The sequence below is a fragment of the Musa acuminata genome, chromosome BXJ2-11 (genome assembly GCF_036884655.1).
Source record: "Musa acuminata AAA Group cultivar baxijiao chromosome BXJ2-11, Cavendish_Baxijiao_AAA, whole genome shotgun sequence".
NCBI classification, from domain to species: Eukaryota; Viridiplantae; Streptophyta; class Magnoliopsida; order Zingiberales; family Musaceae; genus Musa; species Musa acuminata.
In genome coordinates, this window is record NC_088348.1 from 6,875,560 (window position 1) to 6,899,399 (window position 23,840).

A 23,840-nucleotide genomic window follows, 5' to 3' on the forward strand; every position below is an offset into this window, starting at 1 on the left:
ATGGAATATGCCTCTCTCCATCCACTATTGAGAGAGTGCACCATCGAGTGATATACGCCTTTGTTATTATGTATGTGTTGCATGTGACTAATGCATGATTTTATTTATTATGTAAGAAATTATCATCATTTTTATGATGCATAAGTTTTATGATGAATAGATATATTTTATTTTTGAATTATTGATAATTATTTATATTTCATGAATATTGAAGATTAACTTTATGATTTTTCTGAGGTTCCTACTCGTGTGGTTACTGATATTTATTTATAGAGTAATTTACTATTGTGTAATAGATCTGAAGCTTAGGTGGAAGAGATTTGTGACCCTATCAAGAAGATGTTTTCTTTTTTTCTGGTTAATAGAATATTTACTATCAGGATTTGAATTTAATAAAAAGAAAAGGAAAGAGTTTATTATATAAATTATAGATAATAAAATATTAATTTATTTATTTTTTTATAAATTCGGAATATGACGTCAGCAGTTCAGCAGTTGGATGCAGAGGTCAAGGATCTGCGGCAGACTATTCAGAATTATAACAAGCAGCAGATGTCATTGAAGACGATGGCCAAAGCACTCAAGGAGAAGACCGATGCTATTGATGATAATGTTGTTTTTCCATTCCTGCATTCTAGATGTACGACTAAGTCAGTGGATTACGATTGTATAATATGTGTTTTTATGACTTGATACATGGCTTAAACAAATGTAATATGCACCTTTGCCCTTGTGGACATTGGCAAAATTCTCCACGAGTTAAACGTAATTACAAGCTTGTCCGTTGTGTCCACTAAGATGTACCACCCAAATGCTTAGTGATGCATGGCCTTTAATGTACAAAAAGTGGCTAAATAATGTTCCAGTCATGTGGAATTTTGGGTAGCTAAATATGCACAACTCTATCCCCGCACGTGGAAAGGATATTTACAACGTAAAACTTTCTGAAGAAGATTGCAACTATCAACATTTCTGAAATGTAAGTTTTGTTCAAGTTCAGATTTTGCAGAAAAGGACATGATGGTGTTTCTTTTGCTGGACTCATTAGATGGATTTGTACCCAGTGATGCCAATACTGCTGCGAGTCAGTTGGAGGTTTTTCAATATTTTAGGTCGTTAACATCTCGATGATCATGTCATGGAAATTTATAAGGAGTTCTTTAAGTAAATGTCATCCATTTGTCATCAGCAAAAAGGTTATATGTTGTTGCTCACTCCAAAATCCAAACCCAATTGAGCAATTCATCGTCAGAGGACTGCTTGTATATGCACTGGGGCCCTAGAAATTCAAATCAAAACCAGTCTTGCGGAAAAAAAGGTAAATCTAAAAACATATTACACAAACTAACAGTGTTGCCTGCTCATAATTATATTGTTTCACTTTCACTTTTCAAACATCTGCAAACAGCATACACTTACCTTGATATCTGGCACGCATAATTTTCTATCTTTCAAGGAGTTTATTCTTTTGGTCTCGCAAATACATCATCATTCGATTTCGGGATCATTTTTAGATCTAAATTATTTACTGAAATGGCATTGCTGCTGCTGCTTTTTTAGCTTATTTTTGGCTCAAGAATTTTAGTTGCTAATAATTTATAAACCTTAATAATAGAGAAATCTGGCTATCAAAGCCAAATTAAAGTGGATGCAAAGGAAGAAGAAAAGACCTCATCGATCTTTGCTTCGAGATCCGCCCTTCGTTCCTCATATGCCGGGAATTGATCGACAATAGGCTGCAGCATGTTCAGCTTCTCCTCTCTAAGGATCCCACGGAGAGATCAACCATTCAACATCCAAAGGCCGGATACTTTTCATGGTTCATTAGGTAGGATTCTCACCTGTAATATATGAAGTTGACGATGGTGCTAAGGATCTGAAGGGTGCGCTTGGTGTCAGGCTTGATGAGATCGCGAAGATTAAAGCTGCCGAATCGGATGGAGGCGAGCATGCTCTTGATCTTGCGGTACAGATTGAAGGTCCGGATGGCGTCCACATGGTGGTCGGGGTTATCCAGAAGCTCGAGAGCACTGAAAGCGATCTGTATATCCGATTCTTCGCTGCGAAGCGAGGGGGGAACAAGAGATCAGGAGTTAGGGTTAGGGTAAAAGGGCAGGGGGCAGACAGACAGGGTGTTTACCCGAGAGGGTCGGCGAAGGCGAGGAAGTTGGAGTAGAGGGTGCACACGAGGTCGGTGGAGGGATTGGCGAGGTCCTCCGGCTTCAAGGCGGCGATGCCCACCTGGGCGAGAGCGCCGATGATCTCCGCCGTCGAGCGCTCCGGGAACGAGAAGCTCGACATCTCCTCCCCCCCTCGTTTGCTTTTCCCGCCTGATTGCAATGAGAGCTATTAGTAGACAAAATAAACATCCTGAAGACTTTTGGACTGGCCCAAATGAACTTGTTGGGCCAACATAGAAATTGCAATTAGCCGATCTTTGGTGTAGCATCCTTAGTGCTACTCTATTCAACCTACCTTACTAACTGATGTAGCAATATTAAATCGTCTTCCAATAAAAAATTGACACATGGACTCCCAAAGCCTCATCATTCTTGGAGTTCATGATATACTTCATACATTAAAGAAATGAATCCGATTGACTCCATTCATCTCACCCCAAATGAACTATTTCAATCCAACCTCACTATACTTATTTTTTGTATTAATCAAATCCTCCAAAATAGTATACTAAATTAAACAACTAATATACTAAGAAATATAAAAAAGTTTATTTACTTTTATATAACACTTTGTCACCATAGAAGCCTTTTGGCCATTCAACATTCATGGCACAATCATACTCCATCGTTGGAAATGAGCCCACCACCATCAATGGCATTCATGTTCCAAAGCATTATTCAAAACACAGTAGGATGATCACCTAACTCTTTTGCAGGAAAAAGCAGGTAAGAATTCATCTTCTCTCCGGCTTTTCCATGTTTGTTGATGCATCCAAAAAAGAAACCTACTTTTGGGGATTCTGTCGATGCTCTAAACCTGAGACATAGATGAGATCACTTAGAACATTTGCAGACTGGATCTGTGGTACATTAATAGAAACATATATACCGGAAGAACGATCAGATTTTTCTCTTCTTCGTTGAGCAATCGTCTTCCAGTTTCAGCCTTCTCTTGATACAAAGGCTGTCACCACCATTAAGATATCCATCAACCCTGTTCTTCTTGTTAATTGGATGTTCATCTTCTGATGTAGCTTTCCTCTTAAAAGCAAGGTGATCTCCCTCCTCCGGAAAAGGAGAGAATTGCAATCCTGAAGCAATCGAAAAACTTCTGTAAGATTTTAACATCATATTCTGCTAGGCTACAGGCATTAAGGGAGATGAGCCAACCAAATATGTCTGAGAAATAATTACCAGAATCAACATACTGATGAATTCTAATGTGTTTACCGGATAGTTTATACAACTGATTTCCTTTTAAGAACCCAAAAATGATAACAACAATCTTTTGATTCTTCTTTCTTAAACTGCATGGCGGAGATTAGATATAACAACTTGCAATGTGCAACAAAGTCATGAGAATGCTTCGAACAGTTCGGTTTGGTTCCACTTCAAAGCAACTCTAGACAAATTAAGGCTTTGTTCTATGCATGCATTGTGCCGTATCGAAGTCTATATGTAACTTGCAACTACTATTACCAGTTTTGAACAGATCCCTTGAATGTGTTCCTCCAATGAAGGACCAATTCGCGGGTGGAAATCATACCAATATGACCTAATTAATATGAGAAAAGGAGACATTTTATTCTCTGCTGTGGTACTTCTACGTAACACCTTCGTATGTTTCTCCTTATTGTCTGATTTATAATATAATGACAAAATCAAAATGAGAAGAGGGATCCTTTTCTACAAAGAAGGGGAGCTCTTAAGGGACATTGCACGACAGGAATTCTTTAGACATAGAATGCATATGTAAGAGTGACCACATGAACAAATTAGAAGGACACCCGCATTGCGTAATTTGGAAGAAAAGAACAAAAATTATGCAATTTAAGGACCACCATTTAATGGCTAATTTTGCTTTGATCGAAGTATGATTGCAGTCCAACAGAAAAGAGAAGTACGATTGTAAGCTAACACAAGAAGCGCAAGAGATGCATCTTTTAAGGCCATGTTGTTTCTGCTGGTGTTTCAAGATGCTAGAGAAGTGGAAACCAATAGAAAGATCCAAATTGATGGAAATTCTGAGAATATTGCTTGATCTTGTTTGGCCAAGACTAGCAGAATTTGACAGTTCTTATCATCGATTGCCCCATCAGAACAAACTCAAAAGACCTCGGCGATCAAATGAAATAGAGTATCACCTGAGGCGAGGGTGGGCTTCCCTTGGACGACGACGGGGTCGAGCTGCGAAGCGCCGGTCGGGAACCCGCGGGAGGTGAAGAAGGAGACGAGGGACCCCCAGGTGAAGGACGAGACGAAGTCCGGTCCGCGGCTGATGAAGTAGCCGTTGAGCGTCACGGCCGACGGGTCCAGCCCCACGGCGCGCCCCACGGCCCCCAGGTCCACCCCTCCGATGTCGGACACCGGAATCGCCGAACCGCCGCCGCCGCTGGCGCCGACGACAAAGAGCTTGCGGGTTCTCTCGCCGGGGCCACCGCTTGTGGTCGGCATCATCAAGCCAGGAAACCGCGCTCCGCCGTCGCCATCTGAGGTCTTCTACGGTCCTCTTGCTCTCTCTGGAAGCGTCGAGCCGATCACTGTTACGGTCTCCGCGCACAAATTTCCCTGTACGAATCGCAAGCCACGCAACGAGTCAAGACACGATCCGTCGCTCCACTCCATCCCGTGGTTTCGCGTCATGCGACTCAAGTCGCGTTCGCGTTCGCGGTCACGACACAAAGCGGAGACTTCGGCCATCGCAAACGCCGTTATGACGGTTCCAACGGGTGGCCTTTTGAATTCTTATACTACCCGAGATTCCACCCAAAGTATTCTCACTGGGAGACCCGTGGGCTCCACTACCAGGTCAGAGAGAGAATACCTAATATAAATGTTCGGGTACGGACTGTTGGACACGAACCGGCAACGTGAGGAAACCTCAACGGAAGAGCAAGGCATAAATACTCCGACTTCCGCAAGAAGGAAGAAGAAGAGAGAAGCGAGAGGGAATGCGAAATTGTTCCCTCTCCTTCTCGAGATTCTCCAATGGAGGTTTCTCGCCTCACATGGTTGGGCCTATTTAACCCTCGCCTGCGTCCTCGGAGGAGCCTCCAAGACCTCCTTCTTGTCCTCCTCCCCTCGTTTGCCGGCCTCCGCGCGCTGATCGGACGACGCCATTCTTGCCGCCCAACCTGCAATTGGTATTCTCCGATTCTTTTCCCTTATTTATATTTTGCGTTCTATTTACTATCCGTTGATGTTTTACGACCCACAAGAACTGGATACTGCAACTTTGGGTTCTTGTTGGTTTGGCTACGAACTGTTTTGGCTCGACGACAAAGATTGATGATCAAGATTTATGATTGTTTTAATTCTTTGTGGAATTGGAAGATTTCTTTTTCAGTTGGTTCTGAAAAGTTTTAGCTTGATAATCAGGATTGGTGACTTTTTTGTTATATTTGATTCTGGGTTAATTCAGAAGAACCCTTCTAGTTTGAAGATGCACATTGGTCTTTCTTTGTTTTGTTTCACTAGTGAGCAATGGGCATATTGCTCCAAATCTTTGGAGGAATCAGGAATCAGGACGATGTTTGATGTTACTAGCGTTCGTTTTCTGAACCTTTTGGGTGATATCTTTCCTAGAAATAAGTTGATGTTATGGATTCATAAATTAATCGACCTAATTGCGGTCATCACACCCTTGCTCCTTAGCTTGATCAATTTACGGTCATAGGGTCCAAGTGAAGATCTTCATTCTTTTTCCCAGGTAAGAGGTGTAAGTTAAAAACATTGGGTCCATGTTTCAGACGTATTCTCTGTGTTGTCAGTATGACGGCAATACAAGACAGCTCAATGCAACTCCCATCCCAGTAAAATAAACTCATCTTTCCAAGGTTAAGATATTTGAAGCCTCCCTTATTTGCATGGCTTAAACTAACCAGTGATGTGATTTCTAGATTTACCTGTTTGTGCCTTAAGTTTCATGGTTCATGAAATTTGTCATTATTTCCATAGCATCAACATAGGGGTAAAGTTTCATCGTTGCAGGATACTAAGTAGTTGTTTGTTTGACACCATAGTACCATGAGAGATTAGTTATTGAATAGTAATTTCTCCATTATTAATTTGACTTTGTGTAAAATAACAACTGCTGGGTATCGTGATGACTAATTTGCTTGTACATATTGAGATATTAGCTTGCCATTAATTGTAAAATATTTAAATTTTTTATCCAGTATCCGTTTCTGTAACCCAGTATTATAAAATAGAATAATAAAAAAATAAATATGAATGATATTTTACCAGTGTCGAGCAATATGTTTCAATCTTGGTACTTGGTCGAACCTGCAAAATACAAATCCATAGGAACCAGTATGGTTGAGATCTGAAACCTTGTTGGTAGTCATCCTTTTAATAGGAAAACGATCGTATTAAAAAAAAAAATTGATGAGTGTTGTTTGGGGAACTTCTCAACCAACTAAACTCTCATGGTATCTTAGCTTATATTCATACATGCATTTTTCTATTTAATCAAGTACGTCATTTGCCATCTCTTTCATCATCTACTCATTATGAAATAACTAGTTTTTGCTTTAATTATTCTGCTTGCACATTAAATTCTACATCACTGATATCAAGTTCCTATTTTTCTCATAATTTTATTTCCATTTATATTTTCCCAGAAATGGCAGTCCCAGAAGTTGACAAACAAATGCTTAGAGAGCTTGAACTAATGGGATTTCCAACAGCCCGTGCTACACGGGCACTTCACTTTTCTGGTCAGTTGGAAAAAAAACATTGTTTTGTTGCTTTATTTTGCATTTTTTTCATTAAACTGGATATGATGCTTAGATATCCATTTCTTTGGTAAGATTAAGAAGGATTTTGATGCACTTTCAGAGGTTAGTCTCCAGATCTAACACAGGTTATTAATTCTTGCATCGAGGATTTTATTCTATTGGTTGGCCTGTCAAGTCATATAACAAATACAAGTTATAATTTTCCAAATATGTGCTGTCCCTATGTCCAGCAACTGAGTTAAAAAGGTCAAATATTTTGAAAAGATAATGCTCGTGGCCCTCGGATTATAAGCAAGAATTGGCATGGGATGTTATGTTTTCCTTCTAGGTGTCATGTTCTGCATATGGAGGCATGGGAAGACAATAGCAAGGCGACAACTCTTGGAAACTCAACCCAATATATATTCTTTATATGGATACAGGAGATGTTAGTGTATAGTGTAAGAACACCAGACAGATGATGTTGTTGCCAATAAAGGGGCGTAGTGTCACGGCCTTAGCTGGAATTGCCTAAGGCGTGAGGCACCCTTGCGGCCAAGACGCAAACTTAGTTTGCGTTGCCTAAGTCGCGCTTCGGCCTTGCGATATTGCTCCGCAAAGATCAGCCCACTTACAACCTCTCGCAGGTCCCGAAGGACCTGTAAAAGAGAAAGTTGGTTAGTTCAAAAGAACGAGCGACGAACAAGTCCCGACGTCTCGCGAACAGCTGCTCACCGAGTCCCGGGCACGACAACAAGTTCCCGTCAAGGCAACGTGCGAACTTGCGAATTAGTGTTCAATGCTCGGTACTATACCGAAGCCCCATCCAGCCCTGTGCCACCCGGGGGGTTCCAAGGGGCTGAGATGGCTGACGTTTTGGTGAGCGGAGGCGGATTCTAGAAATCAGCCCGCGACACACGAAAACGGAGCTGTTTTGCTCGGTTCGGTGAGCGGTCGTTTTGTAACGCTACAGCTTGTTCGAACTTACATTTTTACAAGAAAAATGACTCAAAACCAATGCAAAACATGCTGCCAAGTAGCTGTACATGTAGATGAGAGCGACGAACGGTTTGTTGAACGGAGTTGTTGTGGGTGCGCGACGACCGTTCGTGACATTCTCCCCCACTTAAACTATCGACGCCCTCATCGACGCTTGTTGGTAGTTGTTGATGATTGCTTCTTCATGTCGTAGGGCGTCTTCAGGCTCCCAACTGGCTTCAGTTCGGGGAAGCTTTCGCCACTTCACCAAGTACTCTGTCTGCTCAGCTCCGTTGGGTAGCTTTGTCTTGCGATCCGCCAGAATGGTTTCAACTCGCTTCTCGTAGGAGGCTGTGATGGGAGGTAGCCGAGTTGGAACATTTCGGGAAGCATCTTGCGGATCCGAATGGTAGGCTTTTAGATTGCTGGTGTGAAGAACGTTGTGAATTTTGAACCACGCCGGCAGCTGCAACTTGTAAGAGACGTTGCCTACCCTGCTGATAATTGGGAAGGACCCTTCATACTTGCGCACCAATCCTTTGTGGACTTTGTTCCTAAAGAATTGGAGTGATGCTGGTTGGAGCTTTACCAACACCAAATCACCAACTTTGAACTCTTGCGGTCGCCTTCCCAAGTCTGCCCACTTCTTCATCCTTTTTGCCGCCTTCTCTAAGTAAGCCCGCGCAATATCTGCATTTCTATGCCACTCCTTTGCGAAATGGTAGGCTGACGGACTACTCCCAGTATACCCAATTGCCATGGTGTGCGAAGTCGACGGTTGTTGTCCTGTAATGATCTCGAAGGGGCTCTTGTTGGATGCAGAGCTCCGCTGCAAGTTGTAGGAGAATTGGGCAATGTCCAACAGCTTCACCCAATCTCGTTGGTTGGCACTCACGTAGTGCCGAAGATATTGCTCCAGGAGCGAGTTTATCCTTTCAGTCTGGCCATCCGTCTGGGGGTGGAGGCTTGTAGAGAAGTATAACTTTGACTCCAACAATTTGAATAGCTCGATCCAGAATTGTCCCAGGAACCGAGCGTCTCGATCACTAATGATATTGTGTGGGACTCCCCAATACTTCACCACATCTTTCATCATCAGCTTGGTCGCCTCTTCCGCTGAACAGTATAGGGGAGCAGCAATGAAAGTTGCATACTTTGAAAACCAATCAACCACCACAAGTATCGATCCGAGTCTTCCTACAAGTGGCAAGCTTGATATGAAGTCTAAGGAAATGCTCTCCCACGGCCTTTCTGGTATCGGCAACGGCTCCAAAAGTCTCATCGGCTTCCGCTGCTCCACCTTGTCTTATTGGCAAGTAAGGCATGTTCGAACATATTCCTCCACATCAGTCTCCATCTTCGGCCAATAGAAGGCCCTCTCCATGAGAGCCAACGTCCTGTGAATACCTGGGTGTCCAGCCCAAAGGGAATCGTGACACTCTTTTAAGAGTTCACGCCTCAAATTGTCCACTCGGGGAACATAAACCCTATTCCCTTTTGTGTAAACGAGTCTCTCTTGGACCCAAAATCGTCGTGCCTTGCCTTCTTTGATGTGTTGCATCAGGATAGCTGCCTGGGGGTCACTATACAGTCCATCCCTGATCCTGGAAAGGAAGTTGGAGTGCAATTGACTTGCTTGGCCTCCGCCCTCCAATTGTGCGGCATTCACACGCTCCACTTTCCAACTCAATGCATCGGCCATGACATTTGCCTTCCCAGACTTAAACTCCATTGCCATATCAAATTCAGCCAGGAAGTCCTGCCATCGCGCTTGCTTTGGGGAGAGCTTCTTCTGAGTTTGGAAATAGCTCAGAGCGATGTTGTCCGTCCTCAGCACAAATCGTGATCCGAGGAGATAGTGTCGCCAAACTCGTAGACAGTGGATCACCGCTGTCATCTCCTTCTCATGCACTGGATACCGCCGCTCGGTCTCGTTGAGTTTGCGGTTCTCGTAGGCCACCGGATGACCCTCCTATATAAGTACTCCCCTAATAGCGAAGTCCGAAGCATCTGTATGGATTTCAAAAGGCTCCCCATAGTCTGGTAATTTGAGCATTGGTTCTTCCATAACAGCAGCCTTCAGATCTTGGAATGTTATTTCACATTTGTCAGACCACTTCCAAGGCTGCTCTTTCTTCAGTAACTCCGTCAGTGGAGTTGCACGCTTCGAGTACCCCGCTATGAAGCGTCGATAGTAGTTGACGAACCCAAGGAAGGATCTCAACTCTGGCACCTTCTTTGGAATTTGCCATTCCGCAACCGCTTTTACCTTCGACTTATCCATCCGAATGGAGCCATCACCGATTCGATGCCCCAAGAATAAGATCTCAGTTTGAGCAAAGTAGCATTTCTCCCTTTTCACAAACAAAGTGTTCTCCCTGAGAACCTTGAAAATTGTCCGAAGGTGTTTGATGTGCTCCTCGAGCGTTTGACTGAAGATTTGAGTGCCTGTTTTTGTGGGCACTCCCTCACCATGTGCGGTCCTCCGCACAAGAAGCATCCTCCAGGTTTTGAGGCCTTGCCTTTCGGGTTTGGCCCTTTATGAGAACTCTTCTTCTTTTGTTCGCTCCCGAGCTCCTTCCCTCGAGAATGTTTTGGAGGGCGATTGCTTGAAGATTGTTTCCTTCTCCTTGGGTCTTCGGAGGAAACAAAGTCGGTGAGCCTTTCTGCAGCAGCAATTGCCCCGACCACATCGGTAACATTCCTTCGATTTAATTCTTGTTGAGCCCATAGCTTCAAACCATCGAGGAAGCTGAACAACTTGTCCTTCTCGGACATGTCCTGTATGTCCAGCATTAGTGCAGAAAATTGTTTCACATAGTCTCGGATGGTGGTACTCTGGCGGAGTTGTCTCAACTTCCTTCTTGCGACGAACTCTGTGTTCTCCGGTAAGAACTGAGTTCTCAACTCCCGCTTCAAGTCCTCCCAAGTGTCAACCCGACACCGATCTTGTTGGATCTCCTCCCAACGGGTTCGCCACCAAAGTTTTGCATCTCCGTTCAGATACATTGTTGCTATAGAAACTTTGATATCTTCAGAATCAGGCCTCATAGCTCGAAAGTATTGTTCCATGTCGAACAAAAAGTTCTCGAGCATTTTGGCATCTCTGGCCCCTCCATATCCATGAGGCTCGGGTGCCCTCAAATTTTGTGGTGGTGCAACGCGGGTGTTGCTTTCTCCCGCATTTAGTGCTCTAGTGAGCATAGTCACCCTTGAAGTGAGTTCCGCCACAACTTCCTGCAGGTGTTGCACGGAGTCCTTCGTGTCATCTGACAGTCGATCGACTAGGGCCTCGACCTTGTCGATCCTGGACTCCGCTTCCTCTTGCGAGCTCTCTACCCGACAAGCCTTTGTTGGCCATGGTACAGTTCCTCCACACTCGCTTCAAGAACATGCAGGCGGGTTTCCGCCGTTGTGAGTCTCTCCTTGTGACTCTTTTTCCCCGTTAGCGCTCCAGATTGCACTTCCTCCGCTCGCGGAGAGTAGCCAACTTCTCGCTCATCATGTTTGCTGCCGCGCTCCTCTTGAGCGGCTCCAACAGCATGAGAGCGAGTGTGCACATGCAGCCCACTTGCAGCTGCTTGGGGCAAGGGTCCGACTTGCCCCGTCTTGCTTGATTCACCACGATGCTTTGCCAAGGCGAAGTTGCGAAGTTCCTTCGCTGCTCGCTCGAATTGCTTGCCCGCTCTGATACCACAATGTCACGGCCTTAGCTGGAATTGCCTAAGGCGTGAGGCACCCTTGCGGCCAAGACGCGAACTTAGCTTGCGTTGCCTAAGTCGTGCTTCGGCCTTGCGATATTGCTCTGCAAAGATCAGCCCACTTGCAACCTCTCGCAGGTCCCGAAGGACCTGTAAAAGATAAAGTTGATTAGTTCGAAAGAACGAGCGACGGACAAGTCCCGACGTCTCGCGAAAAGAGGAGAAGCTTTACAAGCAATTCAGCGAGCACCTTGCGTGCACAAGAGAAAAGAGGGAGAGGGGGAAAACAAGTGCTTTAGAAGGTTGAACGAACAGCTGCAAGCCCACAAACAGCTGCTGCTCACCGAGTCCCGGGCGCGACAACAAGTTCCCGTCAAGGCAACGTGCGAACTTGCGAATGAGTGTTCAACGCCCGGTACTATACCGAAGCCCCATCCAGCCCTGTGCCACCCGGGGGGTTCCAAGGGGCTGAGATGGCTAACGTTTTGGTGAGCGGAGGCGGATTTCAGAAATTAGCCCGCGGCACATGAAAACGGAGCTGTTTTGGGGCTGTTTTGCTCGGTTCGGTGAGCGGTGGCTTTGTAACACTGCAGCTTATTCAAACTTACATTTTTACAAGCAAAATGACTCAAAATCAAGGCAAAACAGGCTGTCAAGTAGCTGTACATGTAGATGAGAGCAACGAATGGTTCGTTGAACGGAGTTGAAGCGGGTGTGCGACGACCGTTCGTGACAGTAGGGAGACTATAACATGGCAATAATTCTTGGTTATTCAGCCCAAAATGTTTTTGTTATGGATATGGGACTTGATGGAGTATCAAGTGAGTTAGAACTCAGATTGAACTGAAAATTAAAGATGATGCAATTATCAGATTGAGTATCTGTGTATTCTGGATTGTCTGATGCACATTCATAACCATAGATTCTTATTGTCAGTTGGAGAAGGAAATTAATGATGATGCAATTGTTCTATGCATGCACAATCAAATTCTTTTAATCCCAGTACCTCGATTTAAATCAGTGCTTGAGTTACACTATGCAACATTTTTTTAAGTTTGACTGTGATTTAGTTCTTCATGTGCATTAACTTTCTTTTGTATCTTTCAGGTAATTCTACTATTGAGGCAGCGATAAATTGGGTCATAGAACATGAAAATGACCCAGATATTGATCAAATGCCTTTGGTATGGGATGATTTTTATTGAGATTGCGCTATTTAGTTACCTTGTAATTCTTCTTGCTGCTTTGGCTTGACTACTATTTATTTTCCTAATGAATGAAATAGATATTCCTACCATGGCTAAGATTCTTCTCTTAAAGTTACAATACTCTGATATAAACGATCTAGGGTCTTCATATCTCCTTAACATTGGACTTGTCAAAAATTTTAACAGAGGAACTAGATTGTGCCTTGATGTCCAAAATCACCTAATATGATACAAGGATTTTCAGGTTCCCATCAACATCGAAATTGAAAATGGCATGTCATGGATGACCCCAGATGAAGTGAAGATTAAACTACAGAAGTTACGGTGTGTACTAATCTCCTTTTGTTTCTTTTGCACTAAAGAGCACCATCAATTACCATCTTAAGTTGAGATACAAGTACAACAATGAATTTTAACATATGTCTTCTGTATTCTTTAGCTCAATTATGATAACTAAGCTTTTGCTCAGTCTTTCAACTCACAATCACTTCAATATCTATTTTTTCGTGGTTAGTGGTTCTTCATAGTAATAATTAGTTTAATTGGGTATATATTGCTGAAAAGTGAATTCAAACTTCATGTCATGTTTCAATTTATCAAGGTACATATCTTTTCTTCCCTGTGTTATGGAGTTGGCTTAGTCAGGTTTCAATGGCATGCACTGGTACTTCTATTGTATCCCTTCAGAATTGCTTTAATATCTTCATCATTGCTTGGCATTCTTATCCTCAAAAGGTGGCCAACATTTGTTGCTACCATTTGCAGTAAGTTAAACTATCTTTTCATAGAGGTTTGACATCGAATTTGGAAGTTATCTATGAAGACTCTTCAATCATTTTGGAGTAACTTTCTTGTATCATCGCCAATGTATTTATCATTTATTGACAGGAAGAATGTTGATAATTGTGAATTCTGTCTGACACAAGTTGTGGTGTGTTTTGTGGAAGAGCAAAAATTACAATTAGACAATTGACTATTGAGTTTTCTGCAAAGCAGTGAAAACATAAGTGGCTACATTGGAGTCAATCTAAGGCAAACATACAGAAATTTAGTTTTTCTCTATGTTTGGCATTCTTATCCTCAAAAGGTGGCCAACATTTGTTGCTACCATTTGCAGTAACTTAAACTATCTTTTCATAGAGGTTTGACATCGAATTTGGAAGTTATCTATGAAGACTCTTCAATCATTTTGGAGTAACTTTATTGTATCATCGCCAATGTATTTATCATTTATTGACAGGAAGAATGCTGACAATTGTGAATTCTGTCTGACACAAGTTGTGGTGTGTTTTGTGAAAGAGCAAAAATTACAATTAGTTTTCTGCAAAGCAGTGAAAACATAAGTGGCTACATTGGAGTCAATCTAAGGCAAATATACAGAAATTTAGTTTTTCTCTATGTTTGGCATTCTTAGCCTCAAAAGGTAGCCAACATTTGTTGCTACCATTTACAGAAACCTCTATCTTTTCATAGAGGTTTGACATTGAATTTGGAAGTTATTTGTGAAGACTCTTCAATCATTTTGGAGAACTTTCTTGTATCATCGCCAATGTATTTATCATTTATTGACAGGAATAATGTGTTAGGACCGTATCGGCACCAAGAGGGGGGGTGAATTAGTGCTTTCGTAAAATTACATCATTGCTTGGCATTCTTATCCTCAAAAGGTGGCCAACATTTGTTGCTACCATTTGCAGTAACTTAAACTATCGTTTCATAGAGGTTTGACATCGAATTTGGAAGTTATCTATGAAGATAACTTTCAATGGCATGCACTGGTACTTCTATTGTATCCCTTCAGAATTGCTTTAATACCTTCATCATTGCTTGGCATTCTTATCCTCAAAAGGTGGCCAACATTTGTTGCTACCATTTGCAGTAAGTTAAACTATCTTTTCATAGAGGTTTGACATCGAATTAGTGCTTTCGTAAAATTACATCGATCTGGAAATCTTCGTTCAATAAAGCTGTATCGGAAATATGTTTAACTTGAAAATGTTCGTAAGAATGTAATAAGCAGGTACAACAGTTACAAAATAAGTAAACAAGCAGAGAAAGAGAGGCACACTAATTTTATAGTGGTTCGATCATTATGACCTACATCCACTTCCAATTCCTCTTCACTCTAGGCCACCGGCTTCTACTACAGATCTTCCTTCAGTGGGCGAAGACCAACTACCCTCTTACAACTCTTTCTTATTTTCACAGGTTTAGGAGATAACCTTTACAATCCACTCACCCCTCTCTTAAATTGAAATCAACACTTAGAGCTAGAAGTGGGGAATTCTCATAGGATTACAATAGCGTTTTCCCAATTTTTGTTCTCAGTTGATGTGTTTACTGAGCAGGGATGAGTGGGGTTTTTATAGACCCCAAATGGATTCAAATTTGGAGCCAAAACGATCTTATCTCGGGTTTTCGGGGTACTGGGCGGTACCACCGCCTGACAGATTGACAACTGGCAGTACCACCGCCTGTTAGTCTGACACTGTGTCACAGACTTAGCTGGTTTTGACTAAGTCGTGCGGCACCCTTGCGTGTCCGTCCGCAAAAGTCAGCCTCCCCGAAGCCTCCCGTGTCCCTTAGGACCCACAAAAGAGAGAACGGGATAGAGAAAACGCCTCATTCGGGATCCACAAGCAAACATTTCTGAAAACACTTCATAGACAATGCAAATTATAAACAGACTTTACAAGCTCTGAACAGTTGCACAACAAAGGGTAAAATGGTCCATTATAGACCGAACTAAAATGGGACTATTAAGCCTTCGGTTGTCCCTCTACATGCTAGTCAAAGTATGAACATACCAAAAGACACGGACATACATAAGCATTACATCAAACATCTTGTTTAGAAGTTTGTCCGTGACAACTGGGTGGTACCATCGCTCAATCTGACACTAACATTGGGTGGTACCACCAACCAGTTTGGCGGTACCACCACGAGGTCCTACTATAGGTCACTAAATGGGCCAAATAGCAAGCCCAATTCAGTCCTGATTCAGGCCAAATTGGCCCATAATTGAGTTGGCATTGTTTCACCCCAATACCGACTCAATTAGACCTAAACTAACTCAATCTAGACACATGATTATAAGCATGAATCCTATGTTGTCCGACATGTCATTGGTTCATCCGGTGTTTCGTCTGATCCTTCGATGCATCGTCCTCTCCTTCGGCGTATTGCCCAATCGGCATGTTGACTCTCACAACTTCCGATCTCCTTGGAACAATGTTCGATCCTTTGGCCTGATACCCGAACTCATGGCATGAAGTCCTTCTACTGGTATGTCGACTGATCCTTCGACTCGACGTCCAATCTCCTGACATGTTTCACTCCGGCCCAACGTCTGATTCTTCCTGCTTTAATCAATTTGTCTTTTCTAATCGAAGTGTGTCACTCAAAACGTAGATTAGATCATTATCTCATCAATTGATTTCATCATCAAAATCCAAGATTCAACAATCCCCCCTTTTCGATAATGACAACCAATTGATTATGGAGTTTAAACTAAACTTTCCCTATCAACATGCCATAATTTCAATTATGAATTATATACAATACATTATATTATTACTTATATCATAAGTTCAAGTATTGCATCTAAATCATCATATATAATAAAATTTCATTATACTATACATGATCATCATCATACCTTCTCCACCTTTGTCATTAACAAGAAGGAGAAGTGCAGCTAGCAAGTTTTTGAGATATAAATTCAAATCATTGCATTATAAACATAATTTCAAGTTTTTGAAACATCATTGCATATATCATCATGCAAGATACCAATTTTTGTTTCTTCTTGAGATGGGCAAGCTAGTATCTTTTGCTTCTTGAGATATGCAAATCTAAAGATAGGCAAGATAACACTTTTTACTTCTCTTTTAAGATATGCAAGCTAGCAATTCTTGCTTCATTTTGCAATGTGTAATTTTGCAAGTTTTGCTTCTTAAGATGAGCAAGATAACACTTTTGCTTGAGATTGCAAGCTAGTAATTTTTCTTCCTTTTGTAATATGCAAATTAGCAATCTTTCTCCCCCTTTGTCATTGTCCAAAGGAAGGGAATAATACAATATTGTAAATATTTTTCCTATACATAAATTTTCAAACATAACATAAGGTATACAACCAATTGCAAACATATTGAAAGATATCAATATCAAAGATCATGAAGGATCAAGTCATGATTCATTTTGATAAGTCTCTTCTTTTGTAAATAGCAAAAAGAAATCATAGGAGATCAAATACTAGGCAATCTTCAAAGGAAATTTGAAGTTATGAATTTTGAGAAATCAAGAGAAAAATCATGATTCATAACTATTCTCTTTAACAAAAGGAAACATTAGAGAACAAGGATCTTGATTCATAGAAGATATCAAGTATCAAATTTCGAGAAATCAAGAATTTAACATGCCTAAATTTAACATTCAAGCTAGCATTTTTTTGCTTTTTTTTACATCAATGTTCTGATCATTACATAAATACAAAGGAGTCATATGAAAATCATGACATAAAAGTTATTAATATGAAAGATCAAGAAGGGTCAATTCGTGAATACCAAAAAAATGATTCATTTTGACAAATCTCTTTTTTAGTGAAAATGGGAATAAAAAAAATGATTCATAAAAAAAAAATCTAATTTATAATTCTAAGAAATCAAAAGAGAAATTATGATTCATTTGAATAGTTCTTTTTAATAAAACGAAAGAATCATAGTGAACGATCTTGATTTATATAAAAATCTCAAGTTATAATTATCAAGATATCAAGATCATGATTTGGATAATAAAGTCGTATCGAAAAATATGTAGGTTTGGAAATCTTCGTTTAATAAAGTCGTATCGGAAATATGTTTAACTTGAAAATGTTCGTAAGAATGTAATAAGCATGTAAAGCAGTTGCAAAATAAGTAAACAAGCAAAGAAAGGGAGGCACACTAATTTTATAGTGGTTCGGTCGTCGTGACCTACATCCACTCCCGATTTCTTTTCACTTCAGGCCATCGGTTTCCACCACAGGTCTTCCTTCAATGTGTGAAGACCAACTACCCTTTTACAACTCTTTCTCCTTTTCACATGCTTAGGAGACAACCTTTGCAATCCACTCACCCCTCTCTTAAACTGAAATCAACACTTAGAGCTAGAGGAGAGGACTTCTCACAAGATTACAATAGTGTTTTCCCCAATTTTTGTTCTCAGTTGATGTGTTTACTGAGCGGGGATGAGTAGGGTTTTTATATGCCCCAAATGGATTCAAATTTGGAGCCAAAACGATCTCATCCTGGGTTTTCGGGGTACTGACATTGAGTGGTACCACCACCTGACAGAGTCTGGAAGACCATATCTGGGTGGTACCACCACCTGACACGGTCTTGAAGATTGTGTCTGGGCAGTACCACCGTCAGACCCTGCTACAGGTCACTGAATTGGCCAAACAACAAGCCCAATTCAGTCATGATTCAGGCCAAATTGGCTCATAATTGAGTTGTCATTGTTTCACCCCAATACCGACTTAATTAGAGCTAAACTAACTCGATCTAGACATATGATTACAAGCATGAATCCTATGTTGTCCGACATGTTATTGGTTCATCCGACGCTTCGTCCAATCCTTTGGCTCATCGTCCTCTCCTTCGGTGTATTGCCCAATCGGCATGTTGACTCTTGTAACTTTCGATCTCCTTGACGCAATGTCCGATCCTTTAGCTCGATGCCCGAACTCATGACATGAAGTCCTTCTGCCGGCACGTCGATTGATCCTCCGACTCGACGTCCAATCTTCTGACATGTTTCACTCCAACCCAACGTTTGATTCCTCATGCTTTAATCAATTTGTCTTTTCTGATCGAAGTTAGTCCTACGTCACTCAAAACACATATTAGATTGTTAACTCATCAATTAATTTCATCATCAAAATCCGAGATTTAACAGAATGTTAATAATTATGAATTATGTCTAACACAAGTTGTGGTGTGTTTTGTGGGAGAGCAAAAATTACAATTAGACAATTGACTATTGAGTTTTCTGCAAAGCAGTGAAAACATTAGTGGCTATATTGGAGTCAATCCAAGGCAGACATACAGAAATTTAGTTTTTCTGTATGTTTGGCATTCTTATCCTCAAAAGGTGGCCAAAATTTGTTGCTACCATTTGCAGTAACTTAAACTATCTTTTCATAGAGGTTTGACATTGAGTTTGGAAGTTATCTGTGAAGACTCTTCAATTATTTTGGAGAACTTTCTTGTATCATCTCCAATGTATTTATCATTTATTGACAGGAAGAATGTTGATAGTTGTGAATTCTGTCTGACACAAGTTGTGGTGTGTTTTGTGAGAGAGCAAAATTACAATTAGTTTTCTGCAAAGCAGTGAAAACATAAGTGGCTACATTGGAGTCAATCTAAGGCAAACATACAGAAACTTGGTTTTTCTTAACAATGAGTTTCGAAGATTATTCAGTATACTGACAATGTCGAATTTCTGATGTTGTTAAACAAGGGCATATGATGTAGTATTCATGAGATTCTGTTACAATTTGCAGTTCTTTGTTGAGGTTATGAACACCTGATGATTCTGACTCAGCTAGCTTAAATCTCTTAATCCCTTTTTATGATGAAATTTAATCTCTTATGCTAATCAACTAGATCAAAATGGTGTCTATAAAAAGGAAAAAGAACAATAAGTAGTGCCTTTTCCTATTGTATTATAAAGATCTACACTTAAGGCAGATTAGTGTTGTTTGAGTCTTGTCTAGAATAGATCATTATGTAGTGCTCATTGGAAGAGTATGTTTCAAGATCAATCTATATCAGGAATATATATATTAAGCATACACAAATTAAATTGTTTCTCATGTGCTTGGTTTCTCAAATATTGAACTTAATATGACTACTTTTTTGCTTGTTTTTGACAGTCTTAATCCTAGATTCGAACCAGCTTGACATCTATACATTGTTAGCTTTAGAAACTAACCACTTGCACAAGTTCAACATGTAGCCTCAGTGTCTCATCTCCTGTTTTTAGGCCTGCATTAAAAAGTTACAGCGGCAAAATAGATGTTCAAGAATCATACAACTCAATTTGATACTTACAGGGAACTTGCTCGCAAAAAGAGAGATGAAGAAGAACAAGGACTACAAAGAGAAAGAGAGAAGGTACATTTCTTATTTCATATGATGCATGTATCTGAAGTTGTATATGCAAGCTTGCGAAGCATGGCGTATTGTCGGGCTTCAATAAACACCACATGGTATTCCAAGTTTAAGGTGTGGTTGATGGTCATTTGACACCATTTGGAGCCTAGCAGCAAACATCCAAGTTACATATGGTTGCAAAGCATGATGCAATTTTTAGTTCCAATTTAGAACTAATTATATTTATTTTGTCCATATTGGTGTTTAACGTGTAATAGAATAATTGAAGAAATTCTTGGAGGATGTAGCCATACAAATTTTTTATTTCTATAATTTATGATTCTTATGCTCCAGGCCTTTTATGTTCTATATTTTCCATATTATGTGGAGTTAGTAAATTTATCACTTCTAATGCTTCTTTTGGCACTTTTAGTTCCATAGCTCTTACTATTTAGCACTTGCCTAGTAGACAGGTTCCCCTGTGTGTGCAAGTGTTCCGCGAATTGCCTTTGACAATCTCCTGGTTTGATAAAATCTTGGCATGTGGCTCATGTGACTTTATAAGGAAGAAAGCACATATAGTTGTATTCAGCATTACAGTTGGAACCACTTCCTCAAGAAATGTTCCTTCTTCAAAATATAACAAAGTTATTTTTAAGCACATATCCTTTGTATTCAGCATGTTTATTTTTTTAATTTTCCATTTTATAGGTAATATCAGAAAATATAAGTTAAGAAACTCACAGCATTCCCGATCTCAATTCTTTTGTGGAATTATTTTCACAATTAATTTGGAGAGGGAGAATGTTCATCATTATAATTCACCTGCACCTAGGTAAAAAAAAAAATTAATTCACCTGTAATTTAGATCATTGTTTTCTGGATGCTTGACACCTGTTCATATGGTAGGTACTATCTGTGATGCTAGTTTCATTGGATTTCAGTGACTGAATCTTATTACATTTCTGCACTTGTTGTAGGACAGAATACGAGCAGGGAAAGAGCTTCTGCAAGCAAAGCAAATTAACGAGGAAAATGAAAGAAAAAGGCTTGTGACTGTTCAATTGATTTATAGTTAATAGATTTTGCCCTTTCCATGTTACAACCGTGCAGAATATTATTGTCCTTTTGAATGCCAGTTCATTTCTTTTTCTGCAGAATGTTGCTGTTGAGGAAAGTAGAGAAAGAGCAAGAGAAAAGAGCAAGAGAAAAAATACTTCAAAAATTGCGGGAGGATAAGGTCTTGATCAATTTAATTGACTATTTCTTTCCGATCAAGTTTTCTTTTATTGGTTGTTATTTGGAACAGACATTAATGTGAAATTAGTCTGCACTTAATATCCACACACTTCAGGCAGAAAGAAGAAGCAAGCTGGGATTGCAGCCTCAAGATCCTGGAGATGCCAAATCTGCCCTTCCTTCACAGAGAAAGAAGGTAAAGTTAATAGTATCAAATCAAGATAGTTTAAAGTACAAAACTTGGATCTTTGTGTTGACCTTTTTATTTGGTGACATGCAGAGTTCAGTGTCTGTCAATCCTGCCACAAAGGCAGAGCACATGAGGGATTGTTTACGTTCTCTTAAGAAAACTCACAAGGTGATCACGTGTTATTTGTAAGTTGAATGTCATTGACTTGTTTAAGTCTGGAAAAGTCTCAGAATAACTGCACAAGCTAAAATCTATCTTTTATAAATTGTGAAGCTATGGAGTCCCTCACAAGTAACTCGGCCCATATTGTGCCTCTTTTATGTAGCTTTATCAGCAAATCACCCATATTATAGTTCATTTGATCATCTTGTTTTCACTCTTGCCTTATTCACAGCTTCATGATCATCTTCTATTCATGTTGTTGAGGCTGCCATATTTTATTAAGTTGCAGAGATAATAGACTGCTGGTGTTATCCTACTTCAGAACTCTTTTGTTTGTGCTTTAGATCTACCACATGAATTCATTTTTTCTTGTCAGCTTGGTTTCTCATGAGTTTATTTCCATGCCTCTTTCACAAAAGAAAAGAAACATGTGGACGATGATGGTCAATAACATCCTTTGAGCTACTCTTGTTTTTGTTGATGATTACTAATATGGCAGGATGATGATGCTAGAGTGAAAAGAGCATTCCAAACCCTTCTTATCTACGTCCGGAATGTTGCGATGAATCCGGATGCAGAGAAGTTCAGGAAAATTCGACTCGGGAACCCCAACTTTCAGGTAATGACGGAAACTGAATGATTTTGTGGATGTCAACTTGATTCTTGTGTCCTAATTCTTCAGACACTAAAAGCACATACTTTTCCCAACTGCTCTAAACAGGAGAGAGTTGCTAGGCTGAAAGGAGGCATGGAGTTTCTTGAGCTATGTGGATTTGAGAAGCTTGAAGGGGATGAATACCTGTGCTTACCAAGGGACAAGGTGGACATGGCTGTTCTCAGCGCAGCATTATCACAGCTGAATTCTGCCATGGAGAATCCTTTCTTCGGAGTCCTCTAGGTGACTGCAAAATGAAGAAAGAATAAAGAGCACACCGGTCCAATCCTGTGTCTCCATGATTACCTAGAATATTAAGGGCCAATCTGTAAGAAAGGAAGTCGTTATATCATGGTAATTGATCATGCTTAGATTAGACCATGATACCTTAGCATGTGTTTCAGTTGGAACTTTACTTCAATTATTTTTTATAATCCAGATCTTTGGAACTTTAATGTAACAATATCTCATGTTATCAAAGATAGATATTTGTATATCAAACACAAAAAAAGGTACTTTCTAAACAATCCAAATTGGCATTATGGAAGATGTATCTATATTTCTGTTTTCCTTTAAATAGATTATCATGATAATTAATTGCATGTTCTTTAGGATGATTTACCACCACAGCCTTTAGTTTCCATTTTCCTTTAAATAGACGATATATATATATAATGCTAATACAAGTGCATGCAACCAAAGTGAAAGGTTAATTCACATTAATACATGTCAGAATCTATGTTCCTAGGCATCAATCTTATAATAGTTACAATATTATGAGTTTTTGTTGTTGTATCTTTCCTCACAGATATTACTAAATCTTTATGTGGCAATACAGTCAATCTAATTGGCAATTCTTTCCAAAGTCTAAAGTTTTATCTCATATTAAAGCAACATTGGGTAAATCAGGTCAACTTACATTAGAATGTACTGAGCACTGTACATGATTTCTTTCTTTTATAATTATGCTTTGATGTTTAGTCTAATGGACTGCATATAGCAGACAGTAAGAAGCTACAAAATTCATGTGCTCAACTCCACACTTTTCATCAAACACTTCCTAATCCTCCTTTTTCACACTATTGGGATGTCATGCATCAATTTAATTAATGGGCAAAGCAGCAAAAGTAATAAGATTTGGTCTTCTCAAGGATCACATGGAACTCTTCTAGTGTCACTCATCCTCTTCAAATCTCTCTCTTGTCCAACAACTCTGACTTGAAGTGGGACTTCTCAAGGGTTATTCTGAATGCAATGATGTTGATGGAAAGAGACTGATGCTGATCACAAGAACAATAAGTAGCCCAACTGTTCCTCCTAATCCTTGGAGAAGTGTGTAAGTCCTCTTCAACTTGCAGCAACTCTGGGATTTCACTTTCACTTGTAGGTCACCAATTTGTTGAACAGAGTGGATGACCTCAGTTCAACTGTTGTTTCCTTTTTAGCTCATCAGTTCATCACAGGAGAAAAAAAAAGGATGATATTAATAATATAAGCTTTTAGATACACCTACCAATTCAAGTTCTATTGTGTTAGGTTCTAATAATTTGCCATTCACACATGAGAAAAAATTTAAAATATAAATCATGTCATATGTTTAATATATTTTTAGATATAATTATGTTGGTGAAAGAAATTTACTAGAAGCAGGAGAGGGTCCAGATGAA

The 23,840-nt window shown here is 40.2% G+C and overlaps 2 protein-coding genes across 4 annotated transcripts; one reads left to right on the forward strand and one right to left on the reverse strand.

The window, feature by feature from the left end:
* Positions 1-1,335: 1,335 nt before the first annotated feature.
* LOC135626170 (kinetochore protein NUF2 homolog) lies at positions 1,336-4,693 on the reverse strand. Of its 3 annotated transcripts, none has more exons than XM_065131278.1 (6): positions 4,325-4,693; positions 3,070-3,271; positions 2,737-2,997; positions 2,141-2,330; positions 1,842-2,060; positions 1,336-1,761 (listed from the first exon to the last, which is right to left on the reverse strand). In XM_065131278.1, the coding sequence occupies exons 3-6, from the start codon at positions 2,837-2,839 to the stop codon at positions 1,629-1,631; spliced, it is 645 nt and encodes a 214-aa protein (XP_064987350.1). In that variant the 5' UTR covers positions 2,840-2,997; positions 3,070-3,271; positions 4,325-4,693; the 3' UTR covers positions 1,336-1,628. The 3 variants fall into 3 exon arrangements, with proteins under 3 accessions (XP_064987350.1, XP_064987351.1, XP_064987352.1); XM_065131279.1 differs by having other exon boundaries at positions 2,882-2,997; positions 4,325-4,690; XM_065131280.1 differs by lacking the exons at positions 3,070-3,271; positions 4,325-4,693 and having other exon boundaries at positions 2,887-2,997.
* Positions 4,694-4,801: 108 nt separating this feature from the next.
* Positions 4,802-22,700, forward strand: LOC135626169 (uncharacterized). The gene is made up of 11 exons (XM_065131277.1): positions 4,802-5,323; positions 6,806-6,901; positions 12,688-12,764; positions 13,033-13,112; positions 19,888-19,948; positions 20,908-20,975; positions 21,086-21,167; positions 21,282-21,362; positions 21,447-21,524; positions 22,018-22,137; positions 22,240-22,700. Exons 2-11 carry the CDS (start codon positions 6,808-6,810, stop codon positions 22,414-22,416), a joined length of 918 nt encoding a protein of 305 aa, XP_064987349.1. The 5' UTR covers positions 4,802-5,323; positions 6,806-6,807; the 3' UTR covers positions 22,417-22,700.
* The last annotated feature ends 1,140 nt before the right edge of the window (positions 22,701-23,840 follow it).

Bases quoted from the DNA above. Each gene is read 5' to 3' on its own strand.
- LOC135626169 (XM_065131277.1), top strand. From the start codon at position 6,808: ATGGCAGTCCCAGAAGTTGACAAACAAATGCTTAGAGAGCTTGAACTA. The intron at 6,902-12,687 runs GTCAGTTGGAAA...TGTATCTTTCAG, and splicing joins ACGGGCACTTCACTTTTCTG to GTAATTCTACTATTGAGGCA. The intron at 19,949-20,907 runs GTACATTTCTTA...CACTTGTTGTAG, and splicing joins TACAAAGAGAAAGAGAGAAG to GACAGAATACGAGCAGGGAA.
- LOC135626170 (XM_065131278.1), bottom strand. From the start codon at position 2,839: ATGCCATTGATGGTGGTGGGCTCATTTCCAACGATGGAGTATGATTGT. The intron at 2,331-2,736 runs GTAAATAAACTT...CATTGCAATCAG, and splicing joins TGACAAAGTGTTATATAAAA to GCGGGAAAAGCAAACGAGGG. The intron at 1,762-1,841 runs GTGAGAATCCTA...TGGGATCCTTAG, and splicing joins GTCAACTTCATATATTACAG to AGAGGAGAAGCTGAACATGC.